Raw genomic sequence first — 18,366 nt, 5'->3', positions numbered from 1 at the left:
TTTATGGGCGCGGGTATTGTGAGTTTTGTTGCTCTGATCATCATTTCATCATCATCGACACGCAATTCACTGAAGTAGCATCAAATAGAAAGGCTTGCACTAGGCGGCTGAACAGTCACATATGGGGTCTCCTAACCAATGATGTCCTACGGTCATTTCACTTCTATACGCTCCATATGAAAATGAAATTGTTCTAAAAAAATTTATGAAATGAGTAATTATATCTAAATTAATTGGACGCTGTTATGTTTATTTATCTCGTATACAACTAATATAAAGTCATGTGTTTTATAACAACCGCAGCGCACAAGTGTGAGCCAATTTGTATGTTCAGTAGCTCGGTTGATTTAAGAATCTATAGAATTGGCATAATACGACCTGGAAAGTATTCAAGTCTGCAATATGATGCTAATGATCCCGGCTATCAAGCATTAACGACTGGTGAAAGAATTGATAGTGTTAACGACGGCGGAGGAAGAGTGTAGCGACAACGACTATGATGAAAACGTACCGTCCACTGGGGAAGCTTTAAACTGCATTGAGACGGCTATGAAATGTTTAGAACAACAGGTTAACAGAGATGCTGCCCAGATAATGTCTTTGTACTGCTTGTGACATTTAGCGGTAGAAGAACGAGTCTTAAATTTCAAGGAAATTCGTAAGTTAGACTTCTTCTCCTAAGCTGCAGTTTTTCTTTAATGTAAACTTTTAGCTTTTAATACTAGGCTATGCAGTCCATTCTTCATGTTATTTGTGAGAGGTCTGTACGGTTTTGTATTTAATACAATGTGTCTTTATTTTATATTGCTACGAACACTCGTACGATATGTTTTCATAGGTTTTGAACTTTCCATATTAGGCAGTGTAATCCATTCTTCGCGTTATTTGCAAGACGTCTGTACTGTTTTGTATTTGTTTCAATGTTTCATTGTTTCGCTTTGCTATGAACACTGATACGATATATTTTCATCAATTATCGGTTGCCCAACAAAATAATAATCTGGATACCTGCACTTCCCTACTGTTTTGGTTAATCGATGCTCTAGAGTCTACGGCAGTCCTACCGCTTGGGTGATACGAGCTACAAAACTACTATGCTAGCATGGTGAATTTATGAATAACACTAGTCAGTGTAATATATTAAGTCGTGACAGATCCAATGTGTCGCTGACAACCATACAGTTGCACGCGCCTATTCCTTCAGAGAACCCTCTCGACGATTCATCTTCGGTGACACCTTAATCGTGGAGTTAAGCTGGAACCCTGTGGCACCATTGGTCTTCCAGTGGAAGACGATCTCGAGCAGGAAGACGACCAGCGCCAGGCAAAGGCCGAGGATGAGCTGAGCGAACTCTCCCTGCACGTGGGTCAGCTGCAGCTTGATTGGTCCATCAGGCTCCTGCGCGTACGAACGCAACCCTACTTGGGCTGCCAGCTGCACTCGCGGGACCAGCCACTTGCGAGATACCTGCAAAAGACATTTACAGCAGTCTAGGTCGGCTCTCTGATACTTAACTGCTGGCCATTAAAATCCAATACGAAAAAGGATAGCAAATAAAGCAATTATAATTACTGTGGGTGTACAGTATAGTTGGCGAAAAACATGATTAAATTTGTAGTTGGCTCGGGGATTACAGAGTGCGAAATTTTGTACACAGAATTGTTAGGACTAGCAGTAACTCTGCCTATAATGTTATATAATTATATATCGAATCGAACTGAGCTTGCCGGCCAGAGTGGCCGAGCGGTTCTAGGCGCTACAGTCTGGAACCACGCGACCGGTACGGTCGCAGATTCGAATTCTGCCTCGGGCATGGATGTGTGTGATGTCCTTAGGTTAGTTAGGTTTAATCAGTTCGAAGTTTTAGGGGACTGATGACCTCAGCAGTTAAGTCTCATAGTGCTCAGAGCCATTTGAACCATTTCTGAACTGAGCTGGGGTGAAAGATACCGGTAAATCATTTCATGTTGATTCACACCAGAGTTCGTTGATTTTAGTGGCTAGTGAATGGTGGCCTTAAAATCTCACAGCGATCCCTGATCAGACTTCAGTGGAAGAGTGATCTGAAGAACGTGGTGGAAAAGGCAACAGTTGAACACCCTGTGTACTGAGGAATTCCATAAGGTAACGGACAACATGCCGTTTTCCATTATCTCGCAGAAAGATTAACAATATAAGCCTGGAATGTAGGACACTCCCAGCTCTGTTAATTCAAGAGAAATTCAACGGTTGCTGTGAAAATACTGCAAACGCAAACCGCAGATGATTGTCGTATGCATGCGTGGGAACCCATACCGTCACACCCGTTCTAGCTTTGTATGACAATGACGAAAACCATCTAGCAATGTTTGTCCTTCTCAAAATCACTGAAAAGATGACGTGGTGCTGCTCATCTCATACCAGTGAGTTCACGACCGTCGGCGCACCGCCCTCTGCTGCCACGTCAAAAGAAGCCAGAACAAGTGTCGCAGTGCTGAAAATCCATGCTGCACCAGAAGTCATCACAACGTCCATGTAGATATTTGTCGTGCTGCAAACACGACTATAACCTTAACTCACATACTTGACGTGAGTATTGGATCCTTGACCGTCTCAAATATTCAACTTCCCCACACACTGCTGATGTAGTTTTCCTGTCCATTGTCCTCAGTACTTGTATTATATCGCTGATACCCGTACGAGGTCTAGTGTATGTGTTCACGCGCGCAGAAGGGATTAGTGGCCGTCACGCCCTCTTTGTGTATGTAAATATCTCAACCACAATATTAGATATAAGTGCGGGACTCTGTCGAATCTCCTCATGCTCTGACAGATGGAAAGTATCATCTATTATTTGTAGCCACTGTACACAATCAGATACCTTATTCATAGTTGCTGGGGAGTACGAGAAGCACTCTTTCCTCTTTACATTCTGACACAAAGTAACAAATACAGCTCTATGAAACTATAGGCCAATCCTTAAGTGTTTCTTCTTCTCTAACAGACACAGAACTCATATGTAAGGGTTTGTTGGACGTAGTAACTCAGTTGTCCGCCCCGACTGTGAGCGGTCTTCTTGGAAGCTTTACTGCTTCAGCACCGAAGTGTCACTCTACAGCAGCTCTGAGGCTCAGCTATGGTACTGCTCCCAACGATTCTGCTGTGGTTCTGTTCCCAATGGTTAACTCACTCTTACCTATTTCTTACTAGTGACTGACTTGTTTCTGCTAAACGCTTTTACAATGATTTTTCTGGGCTCTTAGATAAATATCTCTCGCAGTATCACTTTCCCCAGAATCTTATGATGATCTTCCTGTACACCGAAATTTTTCCTGAACGTCTGGAGGTTTGAGAGTATTGAACCTGATGCTTACTGCATGTGGTATCATGTATCGTTACCACCACATGGGCATCATAGCGACGGAATTGCAAGTTCCCGTCTGAGGTCGACAATGGCCGCGCAGGACCTGGCAGTCCTTGTGTTGCGTGTCTGCTGACCCACACCTACAGCTGCTCAGTACTTAGAGCGCCCTCTGCTCCCACAGTTTAGGACCGATGGCGGCAGCCAGTCTGACCGCTTTTGCTTGGAACCACATTAAAGGTGTAATGATGCCTAGGTAGGATCCAAAACCAGAAAATACCTTTTAGAATACTCTTAGTAGTACCAATGCACGTTCTGTTACATGTATTACCAACTGTATGACCACCAGAAAAAATTAATTAAAACGTTTCCATCACATGGACGGACTAGCTTTAACATGTCCCGTAACTACACTCCATGAGGAAGTACAGAGATGTTTGTTGGTATATATTCAAAGATATTTTCATGAGGTCTGGTGGATTCTTGAATATGACCCTCCCCTCTCCCTCACACACACATTCACACACACACACACACACACACACACACACACACACACACACACACAGCATCGGATAGATAATACGATTACAGCACAAACAGTTTATGGGTGTACTGCCGGTCCACAGTGTCCTATGGGTACAATATTTCGGCGATCAGATATGTCGCCAACGTCAGGTACACTGACGAACTGAGCTCCTGAGGGCAGGCGGCTGTCTTAAATCCCCTCCCCCAGCCTGTCGTTCTCTCCGCGGTCCGCGCCTGCGGCTACTTGTCGGCGGTCGCTGAGACGCTGGTCTCGGCGTCTGTGGTGGCGTTGATGTAATTGCTTCGTCTGCCCTGGTCGCCCGTTCGTTTTCTTTGATGAGCGTGTTTTTAATTAGACTCAGTGATGGTTCCCATGCTTTGTGAGATTATAGCCGCAATCTCAGTTCATGAGTCCGTCCTTGGAACGAATTTCGATAGCCTGTCTAACGACGCTGTCCCAGAATTTAGATGTCTGTGCCGAGCCCCTGGTATGTTAGCAGCCCATTTCGTGATTTTCCGACAAGCAGTGCTCTGCGACCGCCGACTTGTTGGGGTACCTAAGCCGAGTGTGGCTCTGATGTTCTCGGCAACGATCTTCGCTGGTGCACACTGCCTGTCCAATATAAGTTCTCCCACAAGGATACGGAATCTGATATACCGGCCTTCCGCAAACTGAGGTCGTCTTAGACACTTCCCAATAATGCTCGTGTTTTATTGGTTGGGCAATAGACAATTCCTACTCGGTGTTTCTTCAATATTCGTCCTATTTTCCCCGATAGTGCGCCATTTACCACAAACGCCAATGCCAGCATCTCAGCGACCGGCGACAAGATTCATTCAGGTATCTGACATAATCGCTTTGGCTTCTGACTAAGCTACTAGTTTCGGCCGACAGTGGTTACCCTCATACAGGCTGTGGTCCAGTTTCACCACAGCAGAAACTGCAATTTCACGCGACGCTGTCAAGGTGGTTTCTGCAGTGGTAGGAGAGAACCGCGTTTTATATTTTATGATCTTGGCCAGTGCCAGACGAAACACCGAGCGAGGTGGCGCAGTGGTTAGCACACTGGACTCGCATTCCGGAGGACGACGGTTCAATCCCGCGTCCGGCCATCCTGATTTAGGTTTTCCGTGATTTCCCTAAATCGCTCCAGACAAATGCTGGGATAGTTCCTTTGAAAGGGCACGGCTGACTTGCTTTCCCATCCCTCCTAATCCGATGAGACCGATGACCTCGCTGTTTGGTCTCTTCCCCCAAACAACCCAACCCACACGAAACAGGCAATTTCGTTATAAATAAGTGTGATAGTGGCGTATAATGTAATTATTCTCAAACGAATCAATCACTGTGGTTACCTGCTCGATGCAAATGTCGTTCTTGTCACACTCAAGCGCGTTTCAACAAGCTACCTTCAAGTAGCGAATCAAGGCAAGAGAAGTCACAATTAAAGAGCTAGACTCATCTTCCTAGCGGCATGTGTGAAATTTCCGTCCAGCCACCATTTTTCTTATTTCCTGTGGTCCAAATACAGCACTTCTCATATTTGCCACGGTTAGTCCTCTCACAAAATTACCCCAGTGAAAAAACAAGGAGGAAGAATAGGATTTAATGGCCCATAGAGCTGAAAGTCATTACAGATGGAGCACAACCACTGAAAGAAAAAAAAAGGAAGAAAGCGGATGCTGTAAACTTTCGAAGAGACGTTCTTAAAATTCAAATTTTCTATTTAGGTAAATGGTTCATAAATCATGATGGCCGAGCCTGGATTGGTACTGCACTCCACTTGAATTCGAGCGCTGTGTTCAGCTTATAACTGCTTTCTCATCCAAACGTCGAGATATTTCCTTTCTTATGGTTTCTAACCTACCTTGATTAGCTGAACATGTTCAACGAACTGTAAGACACTAGGGAGAGATTTTTCCAAATGTTTTTCAATAACTCGGGACTTCTGTAATCAAAAGGACTCCTACAGCTTGCCCTTTAGCCCTTTAATATTTCGGTGGTCTGTTCGAGACATAGCCATATATATACATATAATAATTCTCACTCATGCTATTTTGTCTAAAACTGACATGGTGAGACCGTGACCGTGTACAATTAATGTAGGTTAATTCTTACAAAGAAGAAAACAGCAACCAGCCACTATTAACATTAATAATAGTATTAATAGTAATAATATAATAGTAATGGTAATAGTAATACTAGTAATAATAGTAATAATAAATAGCAGTATTAATAGTGGCTGGTTGCTGTTTTCTCCTTTGTAAGAATTAACCTACATTAATTCACACTCTGATGACAAAACTACTGTTTCATTTACTAAATGGCATACATTTACTACATCTAATTATTACTTTTATTCAAACTACCCGTGATCTATTTACTGAATGGCGTATTACTAAATGGCATACATTTACTACATCTAATCATTACTTTTATTCAAACTACACATGATCTAGAATGATATTTTCACTCTACAGCGGAGTGTGCGCTGATATGAAAGTTCCTGGCAGATTAAAACTGTGTGCCGGACCGAGACTCGAACTTGGGACCTTTGCCTTTCGCGGGCAGTGCTCTACCGGTAGAGAACTTGCCCGCGAAGGCAAAGGTTCCGAGTTCGAGCCTCGGTCCGGCACACAGTTTTAATCTGCCAGGAAGTTTCATACCCATGATCTATTTTGTTTCATTGCAACATCTCAAACATGATATCTGCTGCATGTTACGTACTTCAGTTCCTTCAGTTTCTATCACTGATATATAACTGGGTGTAAAATTGTAACTACGGACCTCACTCGTGGCTTACGTTCTGGGAAACGATGTGAACGTACTTAATTGTATTGTATTTCAGATATTTTGAATCAGGGATGAGAAGTTATAATGATTCTTGTTTATTATGGTAATAAATGGAACATAATAATTCTTAAAATGAGGAAAAATTAGACTAAACTATCTACATGCCACTCAGAAAACTGAAATTTTCAAGAAACATCATTGAATGGTGATAGGGCGGATATCTGAAGCCATTTCATTCAGCACACGAATTTGACCGAAAGGATATAAAGTAAACATAGTACTGTAGTAGTTACCTCTGAAAAATACTCAGCTGAAAATTTGCCCTTCGTCTGAATTCACAGGTCGGCGATATTATCTAGGGAATGAATGTAAGAATACACTGACGTCTTTGAAGGAAAAGGTCAGTTAAACTGACTACAGGCTAGAAGAAACAGGAAGAAGGTTGTATAATAGTCTCCACCATGTCAATGAATGGCGTAACATTTTGTAAGAGTTGTAAGTTACAGGCAACTGACTGACAAAGTGTGTTAATACGAGTAGAGCAATAACAGAATAACTTCGTTTCATATACTGAAAGAGTGTCGATACTGAACACGCTTGTATTGCTGCATAACATGCCCGAGGGAAGCATAAATTCACAAGTAAAAGTTAACTGCTAAGCCTTCGGATGCCAGAATTATGATGCATAGACCAAACGGATGGTCGCAGGAAAAGTCTCAGAACGCTAAAAAAATTTGTACGCTATGCCTGGCACCCAAGTCAGTGTCCAGACTACACAGGAAATGGAAGGAGACAGGAATTGGAGCATGAAAAGAGACCCGAATACTGAAGTGTCCATACATACCTTCACAAAGGGAAATTCACGGAATGTCAACATTATTTAGCAGCCGTATTCGGTACTGCTGTTAAGATAAGTGATGATTTGACCTAATGGCGGTGACAAGCAGCTAAAACTAAGATCCGAGGGCCTGAAGGACTCCATTGGTAGTGAATTACTTCTTCTCTTGACCACACGTTACTGGAAGCCTCATGAAGAGCTAATTATTCCTTATGATGGGAAAAAAGCAGACGTGATACTCTCTAAGAAGGAAATGGAACTGGTGCACAGAAATTCTGACCCATATCGCTGACCTCTACGCTTCTGATCAAAATTATGCGGACATCAATATGCAACTGTCCACTAGTTGCCTTGAGAGGAGGACCTGTCGGTGTAAAGATAGGCGGGGAGTATTGTGCTTTCAGTAGAAAAGTATTAAATGCAGAATGGGTTGGTCATGATAGCTCAGTGACTTTAAACGTGGCCTACCGATTGGCTGTCGCCTAGCAAATCCATCAGGGTCAGTTCAATTCTTCTGACGCTTGTCTAGTCGAATGACGGTGATATGACTGAAGTGGAAACGCGAAGAAACTACCATGTCTAAACCAAGACCAGGAAGACCTCATGCATTGACAGAGACCGTCTAGCGCTGCGGAGGGTTGTTATACAAAATCGTATGACAACGACAGAGGGAAGAACTCTTGAGTTAGGGAAGAACTCTTGAGTTGCGAAGTGCCACCAGCACAATGACTGTCTGCAGGAGGTTAAAAATAATGCGATACAAGGTTAGAGCATCTTCTCATAAACCACACATGTGTCTGCATTCAGCCGCGCGGGATTAGCCGAGCGGTCTTGGGCGCTGCTGTCATAGACTGTGCGGCTGGTCCCAGCGGAGGTTCGAGTCCTCCCTCGGGCAGGGGTGTGTGTGTTTGTCCTTAGGATAATTTAGGTTAAGTAGTGTATAAGCTTAGGGACTGATGACCATAGCAGTTAAGTCCCGTAAGATTTCACACACATTTGAACATTTTTTGTCTGCAGTCAGTCCTTAGCGATTCTTGCGGCGGCGTACACAGGCACACCACTGGACAGTGGACGAATGGACACTAGTGATCTGAGGTGACGAATCACCCTGTACCCTCTGGCAATCAGATGGAAAGATTTGTCAAATGCCTGGAGAACATTACAATACATCATGTGTAGTGCCAACAATGATGTACGCGGGATGTTGCGCTACGTTATGGGTGTATCTTTCGTGGGTGCAGCATGGTACAGTTATCATGCTTCCAAAGAAAGCTAACTGTAGCGTGAAGTGAACACATTTTACGGAATTATGTACTGCATACAGTAGAGGAACAGGTCGGAGAATATGTCTGTATCAACATGACAGTAAAACCTGCCGTTAAGTATTATCAGTGAAGGAATGGTTAGCGGACAACAACATTCTTGAAAGGTCTGGCCTGCGCAGAGTCCAGACCTACAGCAACGGAACAACTTTGGGATGAGTTAAAACGACGATATCGCTGCAGCCTCAATCGTCCGGATCACTACTTTCTCTGATTTCGGCTCTTTGGGAAGATAGGGCTGCCATTCCTCCACAAAACAGGGTCCGCAGAAGGTTTCGAGCTGTCACAGAGGCAAAATGTATTCAAACTAAATTTTTATGTCCACTAATAGGTGTCCTGATACATTTCATGAAGAATAATAGGAAACAGAACTTTTACCAATATGGAACAAAATATCTTCCCTCAAGGAAAAGGGTGTAGCATTAAAAAATATCGACCAAGCATTAAGTAACATCTTCCGCCTGTACATAATATTCTCACCGCCATGGATAGGGCAAACCAAGTTGATTCAGTATCAACAAAATTACGAGAGACTTATGATTCAGTGTCATGTTCATATCACCTAAAAAAAGGCTGGATAATTTCAAGACAGACAGGACGGAGCTCGTTAACCCTCACAGGGAGTAAACTACCGTCCATGATGTAATACACACATCAAAAAAAGTTTTACATCACCCTGGTTCCCAGAGCTCCTGAAGATAGACGTTGACTGTGGAAATTGTATCACAGACACAGTCCCTTTGACTGTTCAGAGATGTCACTAAACCCGCCCAAAGCTGTAAACAACCATACATGGGCAGTGCCTGTTAGACGGTTGGGGCCCGACAGCCGATCGGTTCCAGTCATTCCACCAGGAAGGATGTACACAGCTCGTGTTGTTTGTAGTTCAACCATGCGTAGACGGTCAAACCGCGGTTCGATCGCGTCCGCATTGTTACTTTGTGCCAGGAAGGGCTCTCAACAAGTCAACCAAAGCGATGTTGTTTGGACATGGAGGAGAGACAGACGGACAGGAACTGTCAATGACATGCCTCGCTCAGGCCGCCCAAGGGCAACTACTGCAGTGGATGACCGCTACCTATGGATTGGGGCTCGGAGGAACCCTGACCGCAACGCCAATGTTGAATAATGCATTTCGTGCAGCAACAGGATGTCATGTTACGGCTCAAACTGTGCGCAATAGGCTGCATGACGCGCAACTTCACTCACGACACCTATGATGAGGTCCATCTTTGCAACCACGACACTATACAGCACGGTACAGATTTGTCCAACAACATGCCGAATGGACGGCTCAGGATTGGCATCACGTTCTCTTCACCGATAAGTGTCGCATATGCCATCAACCAGACAATTGTCGGAGACATGTTTGGAGGCCACCCGGTAAGGTTGAACGCCTTAGACAAACTGTTCAGCGAGTGCAGCAAGGTGGAGATTCCCTGATGTTTTGTGGTGGCATTATGTGAGGCCGACTTACACCACTGGTGGTGATGGAAGGAGCCGTAACGGCTGTGCGATACGTGAATGCCATCCTCCGACTGATAGTGCAAACCATATCGGCAGCATATTGGCGAGGCGTTCGTCTTCAAGGACGACAATTCGCGCCCCCATCGTGCACACCTTGTGAATGACATCCTTCAGGATAATGACATCGATCGACTAGAAGACATGAACCCTATCGAACATGCCTGGGCTAGATTGCAAAGGGCTGTTTATGGACGACGTGACCCACCAACCACTCTGTGCGATCTACGCCGAATCGCCGTTGAAAAGTGGGACAATTTTGACCAACAGTGCCTTGATGAATTTGTGGATAGTATGCCACGACGAATGCAGGCATGCGTCAATGCAAGAGGACGTACTACTCTGTATTAGAGGTACCGATGTGTACAGCAATCTGGACCACCACCTCTGAAGGTCTCGCTGTATGGTGGTAAAACATGAAATGTGTGATCTTCATGAGCAATAAGAAGGCCGGAAATAATGTTAATGTTGTTCCCTGCTTCAGTTCCCTGTACAGGTTCCGGAACTCCCGGAATCGAGGTGATGCAAAACTTTTTTGGATGTGTGTATTTGGAGTACGACACGTCGGTGGATGAGACCATTATTGTTCATGTCAAATTTATTAGCCGCAGTTAATTTTTGCAGCTGACAATAATCTCTTTCCGGTAAATATTATCATTTACCGCTAGATTTCGATAAAAATATCAGCCCCTTTACAAACCCTGTCTTCTTGCTCTTAATCCAGAGAAATATGAATAAAGAAGAGTTGTGATTCGATTAAAAAAAGTGACTTACAGTGTACGCAGAATCAAAGTAGAACTATGAAATAGGCTCAGCTGGTAAAGCCAATGGCAGCATTAGACGCATTTGTAGAATATAGGGAAACCGTAATGCGTTACTTTGTCCGGCATTTCCAGCATCTCCGACGTAGGGGTTCTCAACTGTTCTTATCAGTTAGAATAAATAACAACAGGAATCTTACGAAGCTTTGGGTATGTAGGACGTAGTACGTCAACAAATTACAAAACAACTCCTGTTGTGATATGTAATTGTCGACTAGATAACGGGCTATGGGATGAAATTTGTAGTGGAAATAAAAACGGTATTGTGCGACTCGACGTTCCAGTTAATCAAAACTGCAGTCTACATAAGAAGTGGGATACAAATCTCCTTTGTGATTCGTATTTAAATACTACTTGACTTAAGGGGGGAAGTACAAAAATACAGGTACAAATCCACAAGTTTTGAGTCACATAACTGAAATTATGTACAGTGGTTTATGGTAGTTCAGGGAATCTACTAATAGTTTTTTATAATTTTAATTGAAATTTTGAAATTGTTTGGAAATTTTAAATTTTTGAACTCACGATTTACATAGGTACCATTTACTAAGAAAGTGTCTAAGAAATTATCTTGTATATTTTACAGTACAATATCTACATTTATATAAAGAAACCCACAGAAGGATATCAGGTTATTGACATTTAATGAAGTTTTATGTTTAATTACTTTTAATTGAAAAAATACACATCAAAATTCTACCTTCTTAATTATATATCTTGGAATTCATGCATGATATTAACTCTTTGCACATGTTTCATATACGTAATAAAAAAGACATACCAGTAATCACAGTCACATCTTTTCTAGTTTTGGAGAATGTACCTGAATAACGTAAACAGTAATTCTGAGAAAATGCCTTTTAAAGTTTAACATTCTATTTCATTGTCGTTCCCTCCTTAAAAAGCCACCAGATCTATACTCATTGTCCTCATTTCCTTTCACACTTCTCTTCTTGCTTCTTCTTCTCTGTCTTGTCACCTTTGCAAGGTGTTCATTTGATTTATCGGATGCAAGTATACATTGAGTGTCTATCCGCTTCAAGATGTCGCGAGTGAAAACTCCGGGCTTCAAACCCATTCTCTGCAAGACCTTCATCCTCTCTGAGTCACCACCATTAAAAACAATAACTGCGCCATAAACTGCAATTTTGACTATCTTGGATGAGCAAAATGTATTTTTGGGGTAACGTTTCCATATGATGGCATTCACGGACTCATTAGGATTCTGCGTTTTGCCATGAACACATTTCTTGAGAAGATCAGGGTTGCATAGGACCCTGAATGTTGGCTAAATAGCATTGAGAAAATATTTAGGAAGACTTTCCTTGTGAGTATAAGGAATTCCATCCATCTGAGATTGTTTGTAGCGACATAAACTAATTGGGCAAAGATTGTGTAAGGGCTGTTCATCTGTGGATAACATATGAAAATATATTGCCGAAACAGACCGGCGCATGTCTTCAACACTTGATAGGTATTCCCTAATATTCTTACCATAATACACTAGAAGGGTATCAATCACCTTCTTCGTTAACCTGTTCTTTCCACTTAGACCCTTTCCGTCTTCCAACTTCTTCCCCTTCAGGTCGTCCACAACTTTTCGCAATCTTGAGATGCGCTTCTGGACGTGACCTACACATTCAAGCTTTTCAGTAATACATTCTGCACCATATAGTTTGCTGTCACTTACTAACTTGAATACGATGAAGTAACCATCACCAAGATACTTTACGTATCTGACTCCATGTTTAGAAACACATCTGTTAAAAATTATCTTCATTGAGCACCTTCTACCGAACCACTTGATCCACAATGGTTCATTCTAGAGCTGTGATTCTTCATCAGATCTTCTGTTTTCATATTTCTGGGAATAGGACAATTTTGACAGTACTTGCTCATTACTTATACACCAAGTACTTTACCTACATCAACACATATTACACTTGAAATGGCGTATAGGGATGTATGGCCTCTATTCATAAATGTGTTATCACATGAACAACCATATCAGTCTTCACATGATTGCCATCTTCGTCATCCAAAGGATCATTCTCTCTTACTGCCTCTGCTGATGCTCCAGATAAATTCTCTTCACAAACATCATAAAGTGCCTTCTCCAATTCAGTATATGCCATTGAAAGTCTAGCACATGGTGCTGGCATATTCATCATTCCACAGAGTATATTTCCTCCTTCTTTTCCTACGCCAACGCAGCTTAAACCGTATAAAAATCGCATATTCGCTTCATCATACCAGTCATTTGATTTTGATGTTTTAAACGAGATGTCAGCATCACAGTCCTTGCATGATATATGTACATTGCACACCAGCCCACTCTGTTAGCATCATCGAATAATTCCAGATAGTCTGAATCACATGTCTTACATACACTTGCTAATTTCACTGCAATAGACAACAACTCAATGTCAATCATCCAATGTCCAGTGTTATTTTGACAGTCATCACCATTGTCAGTAATGTTGACACTTAAAATCTTCTGTCTTGAGCTGCTGGGAGAAGAGATCACATGTTTATAACACATAGTCTTATGAGACAACTCGGTACCATTACCAAAATTATTAGCGTGTCTCAAATTTAATAAAGCACGTGCAAGCATCTTGCACATCTTTTTGAAAACTTTGATTTGTCGTGGCATTATTAAAGAATACAACAAAACACAACAACGAAGTTAGTAAAACAACGCAAATAAAAATAAGTATTTGCCACTTTGTAAACAAAGATTATCGTTGTCTTTTGCTTCCAGCGACATTATCCAACACTCACGGATGGTATACATCACAAAGAGAATATACTACATACATTTCACAGCAATCTTGATGTTTCCGTCAGTAATACAAAAACTAATACTGAAGAGCCTCTTCAAACAAGTGGGCGTGGCAGAACGAACACGTTAGGGATTTAATTTTTTTAAGGTACTTAGGTTGCGATTTGGATTGTGAAATTTCAGGAGATTATTGCCAATTAGTTGAGCTAACGAAAGACAATAAATTTAAAAAATGACATTTTTTTACATTTTCAGGTACGTCCCCCCTTAAAGAAGTACTAACTGTGGATACTGAGCATGTGAAAAAAAGGGTGGTGCGAACAGTCACTGGTTTGATATTGGAACGATCTCCTTACAAAACATCAGGAAGCGCTATTCACAGCGGAAACAGGAAACGTTCTTTCGTGACACACCTACTCCAGGTATGGCATTAGGCATATAGTAGCTCACATAGATGCGTATAGCCATATTCCCACAGTATACCGTTGAATGAAACAGGGAGAAACCTTAATACAAGGATACTCACAAAGCTGTTATTGACTACCTGAAAAATATAATGTTACGTAATAAATTTTTTGTCTAGTCGTAGGCATATGTCCATAGTCCAAGAATACGATGGAATCCTTGTGACAGACTACCGTAGAAGCTGCTGCTGAGGAACAAACAAAATGGCACACAACATCAGTGGAGTGGAGTATCGCGTGGTAATTCCTTTTCCGTGCTCGAAAGGGAAGAATGGCTCGATAATGCACTCTGAGTCGATGTACACTTGGTAACAAAAGTCAGGGGCTGGCCATTTGCACATATACAAATAGATGTGATATCGCGAACACAAGTTATAAAAGAGTACTGCATTGGAACAGCTGTCATTTGTACTCAGGTGATTCATCTGAAAAGGTGTCGGACGTGATTAGGTCGTACGACGGGAATTTAGAGACTTTGAAAGCGGAATAGTAGTTGGAGTGAGACGCATGGGGCATTCCATTCTGGAAATATTGCGGCTGTTAAATAGTCAGTGATCCTCTCTGGCAAGAGTGGGCTGAGAAAATCACATTTCAGGCATTACGTCTCACCACGCACAACGCAGTTGTCGACGGCCATCCCTTAACGACCTAGAGCAGCGCCGTTTGCTTAGAGTTGTCAGTGTTAGCAGACAAACAACACTGCGTGAAATAACCACAGAAATCAATGTCTGACGTACGAGGAACGAATCTGTTAGGGCAGTGCGCAGAAATTTTGCGTTAATGTGATATGGCAGCAGACGACCGACGCGAGTTCTTTTGTTAACAGCTTACACCGCCTCTGCTGGACTTGTAATTATATAAGTTGAACCCTAGACGACTTTAAGTCCTTGCCTGGTCAGGTAAGTCCAGATTTCAGTCGTTAAGAACTGACGGAAGGATTAGAATGTGGCCCTGACCCCTGGGAACCATGGGTGGACCCAAGTTGTCAACAAGCCACTGTGCTAGTTGGTGGTGACTTCGTAGTAGTGTGGGCTGCTTTTGCATGGATTGGATTAGGTCCTCTGGTTCAACTGAACCAATCACTGACTGTAAATGGTTATGTTCGGTTACCTGGGGACAATTTTCTGCCATTCATGGACTTCATGTTTCCAAACAACAATGGACCTGTCACTGGGTCACAACTGTTCGCGATTGCCCTGAAGAATGTTCTGGACAATTCGAACAAATGGTTTGGCCATTAAGGTCATCGACATGAAACCCTTTGAACATTCGTGGTACATAATGGAGAGGTTCGTTCGTGCACAACAGCCTGCGCTGGCAACAATTTCGCTGTTATGAGCAGCTCAATATATATGCAGAGGACTTTCAGTGATTTGTGGCGACCGTGTCAGGTTGAGCTGCTGCACTAGGTCAAGCAAAATGAGCTCCGACACGATATGAGGAGGGTTCGCTTGACTTTCGTCACTTCAGTGTAAGTTCACAGCTGCAATGCGCCTTTATATGACAGAGTGGTTAGGTGACGCAGACGGTTTCAGTGTGATCTAAGTTTTATATTTATCTGTTGTGTTAGTTAATAACTTGTACACTCTCTGTACCTATTATCATATGTTGTTTTTATTATTACTTAAGATTGCTGGAAAGTAGTATCTAGAATGTAGTTACAGTTTTTCTGTAAATATGATATTGTTGCTGTCCACTATTACTGTCTTCTCATGCGTTGGTGGCTCATAAAAATAAGAAGACATTCTTCACCCGTTCTTGAGTGGACCTAGGGTCGTCTTAGAGGCTCTGGAACGAGGAAAATTATTCGCTCCTATACAGCACTGAAACCAACATATCCAACAGTTCATGTAGAGAAGTGCCGTAACCACGCACATGCACACACATACGCACACACAAGGAAGGAGAGAGAGCGATAACATTATATCGAACTGAGTCCTATAACTTGGAATTAAAAAGGAAGCTCTGGGAGAAATTAAAGTAGTAGAGCAGGTAGCTGTGTGTGATTGATCTCTAGAATAAAAATGATGAGGCAGTCACTCGGTAACACGTTAAAAGTTTCAATCTAAACGCCATGAGTGGAGTCCGGACACTACACGAAATTTAAACCTTTTTACACACTGGTCTCGCCACCAGCTGCGACAGACGGCAGATCCATACCTAGATTTGCTTCCGCCATCTTGTCACAATGTAAAGGTTACTCTGTTAAAATGTAGCGTACAACGAGTTGTACACCACGGGAATCGCAGATGGTAGCATTTCTCTCCTGACTATGAAGCCATCCCCTATTCGGAGGTAGTTAATTGTTATTTCGTGAGTTCAAAAGTGGTTCAAATGGCTCTGAGCACTATGCGACTTAACTTCTGAGGTCATCAGTCGCCTAGAACTTAGAACTAATTAAACCTAACTAACCTAAGGACATCACAAACATCCATGCCGGGAGGCAGGATTCGAACCTGTGACCGTAGCGGTCGCTCGGTTCCAGACTGTAGCGCCCAGAACCGCATGGCCACTCCGGCCGGCTATTTCGTGAGTGACCGGTGTAAGATACACTATGGCCTGATAAGCAGATTCACCCGGAGTATTAAATTTAACCTCATGACATGTACTCCTTGGCACGGCAAGTAATGATTTCTTCCTCTCTCCTGGGATGAAGAAACCAAAGCGTTTGAGGCATTTCCAGAATGACGACGAGGCCGTTTTCTTTGAAGAATGTTTCCTGAACCGCCAATTTATAGACTGCGCCAAGTTACCCGTCGTTGGGCAGAATGAGTGGCATAGAACGATCAATCTATAGAGGAACTGGGGAAAGTGACATCAAGTTTCAAGATTGTCGTTTGATTTTTTCAACCTGGAAAAGCTTTACGACTACCCTTCGTGTACATCAAGGTTACAGAAGTCATGCGTTACATCCCGATATCGTGTCGAACCTCCTTTTGTCTGGCGTATTGCAGCAAGTGGGCGTGGCATGGACTCAACGAATCGTTGGAAGTCCCTTGTAGAAGTACTGAGTCATACTTCCTTTACAGCCGTCCATAATTGCTAAAGTGTTGGCGGTGCAGGTATTTGTGCTCGAACTGACCTCTCGATTATGTCCCATAACCGTTCGATGGGATTCATGCCGGGCGCCCTGAGGGCCAAATATTTCGCTCGAATGGTCCAGAATGTTCTTCAAACCAATCAGGAACAACTATGACGCAGTGACGTAATATACTGTCAACCATAAAAATTGCTTCGTGGTCTCGGAACATGAAATCCAAGAACGGCTGCAAATGGTCTGCAAATAGCGGAACATTAGCATTTCCGGTCCATTCCACATAAACACAGTGCTCACCATTATAGAGCCGTCATCACTTTGCACAGTGCCTTCATCTGGGATCTGCGCCTAATGCGAACCCTATCATCTCTTACCAACTGAAATCGGGACTGTTTTGACTATGTCGCGGTTTTCCAGTCGTCTGTGCTCTAACCGATGTGGTCACGAGCCTAGAAGAGACGCTGCAGGCGATGTGCTGCTAGCAAAGGCTCTCTCGTCGGTCGCCATGCCCATTAATGTCAAATTTCGCCGCACTGTCCAAACGGATACGTTCGTCGTACGTCTGACATTCATTTCTGCCGTTACTTCATGCACTGTTGTTTTTCTGCATTGACAACTTTACGCTAAGTGGAGGTCGTCGATCACTGCGTTGTCCGTGGTGTGAGGTAATGCTTGAAATTTGATACTCTCGGCACACTCTTGACACTGTGGATCACGGAATAGTGAATTTCCTAACGTTTTCCGTAATGGAATGACCCATGCGCCTAGCTAGAACCACCATTCCTCGTTCTAAGTGTTTTAATTCCTGTCGTGCGGCCATAACCACGTCGGAAACCTTTCCGCACGAATCACCTGAGTTCTAAAGTCGTCTCCGCCAGTGCATTGTCATTTTATACCTCGTATACGCGTTAC

At 42.9% G+C, this 18,366-nt stretch overlaps 1 protein-coding gene across 1 annotated transcript in view; it reads right to left on the bottom strand.

The window, feature by feature from the left end:
* Window positions 1-1,192: 1,192 nt before the first annotated feature.
* Window positions 1,193-18,366, bottom strand: part of LOC124593832 (glutamate receptor ionotropic, kainate glr-3-like) — a 53,390-nt gene continuing 36,216 nt past the window's right edge. Inside the window, exon 7 of the mRNA XM_047132180.1 lies at window positions 1,193-1,468. Within this exon, the coding sequence (XP_046988136.1) occupies window positions 1,193-1,468 (276 nt within the window). The remainder of the gene's footprint in view (window positions 1,469-18,366) is intronic.

Source organism: Schistocerca americana, chromosome 2 (assembly GCF_021461395.2).
Source record: "Schistocerca americana isolate TAMUIC-IGC-003095 chromosome 2, iqSchAmer2.1, whole genome shotgun sequence".
Taxonomy (NCBI): Eukaryota; Metazoa; Arthropoda; class Insecta; order Orthoptera; family Acrididae; genus Schistocerca; species Schistocerca americana.
This window is presented reverse-complemented; position numbering and strand designations above follow the sequence as displayed.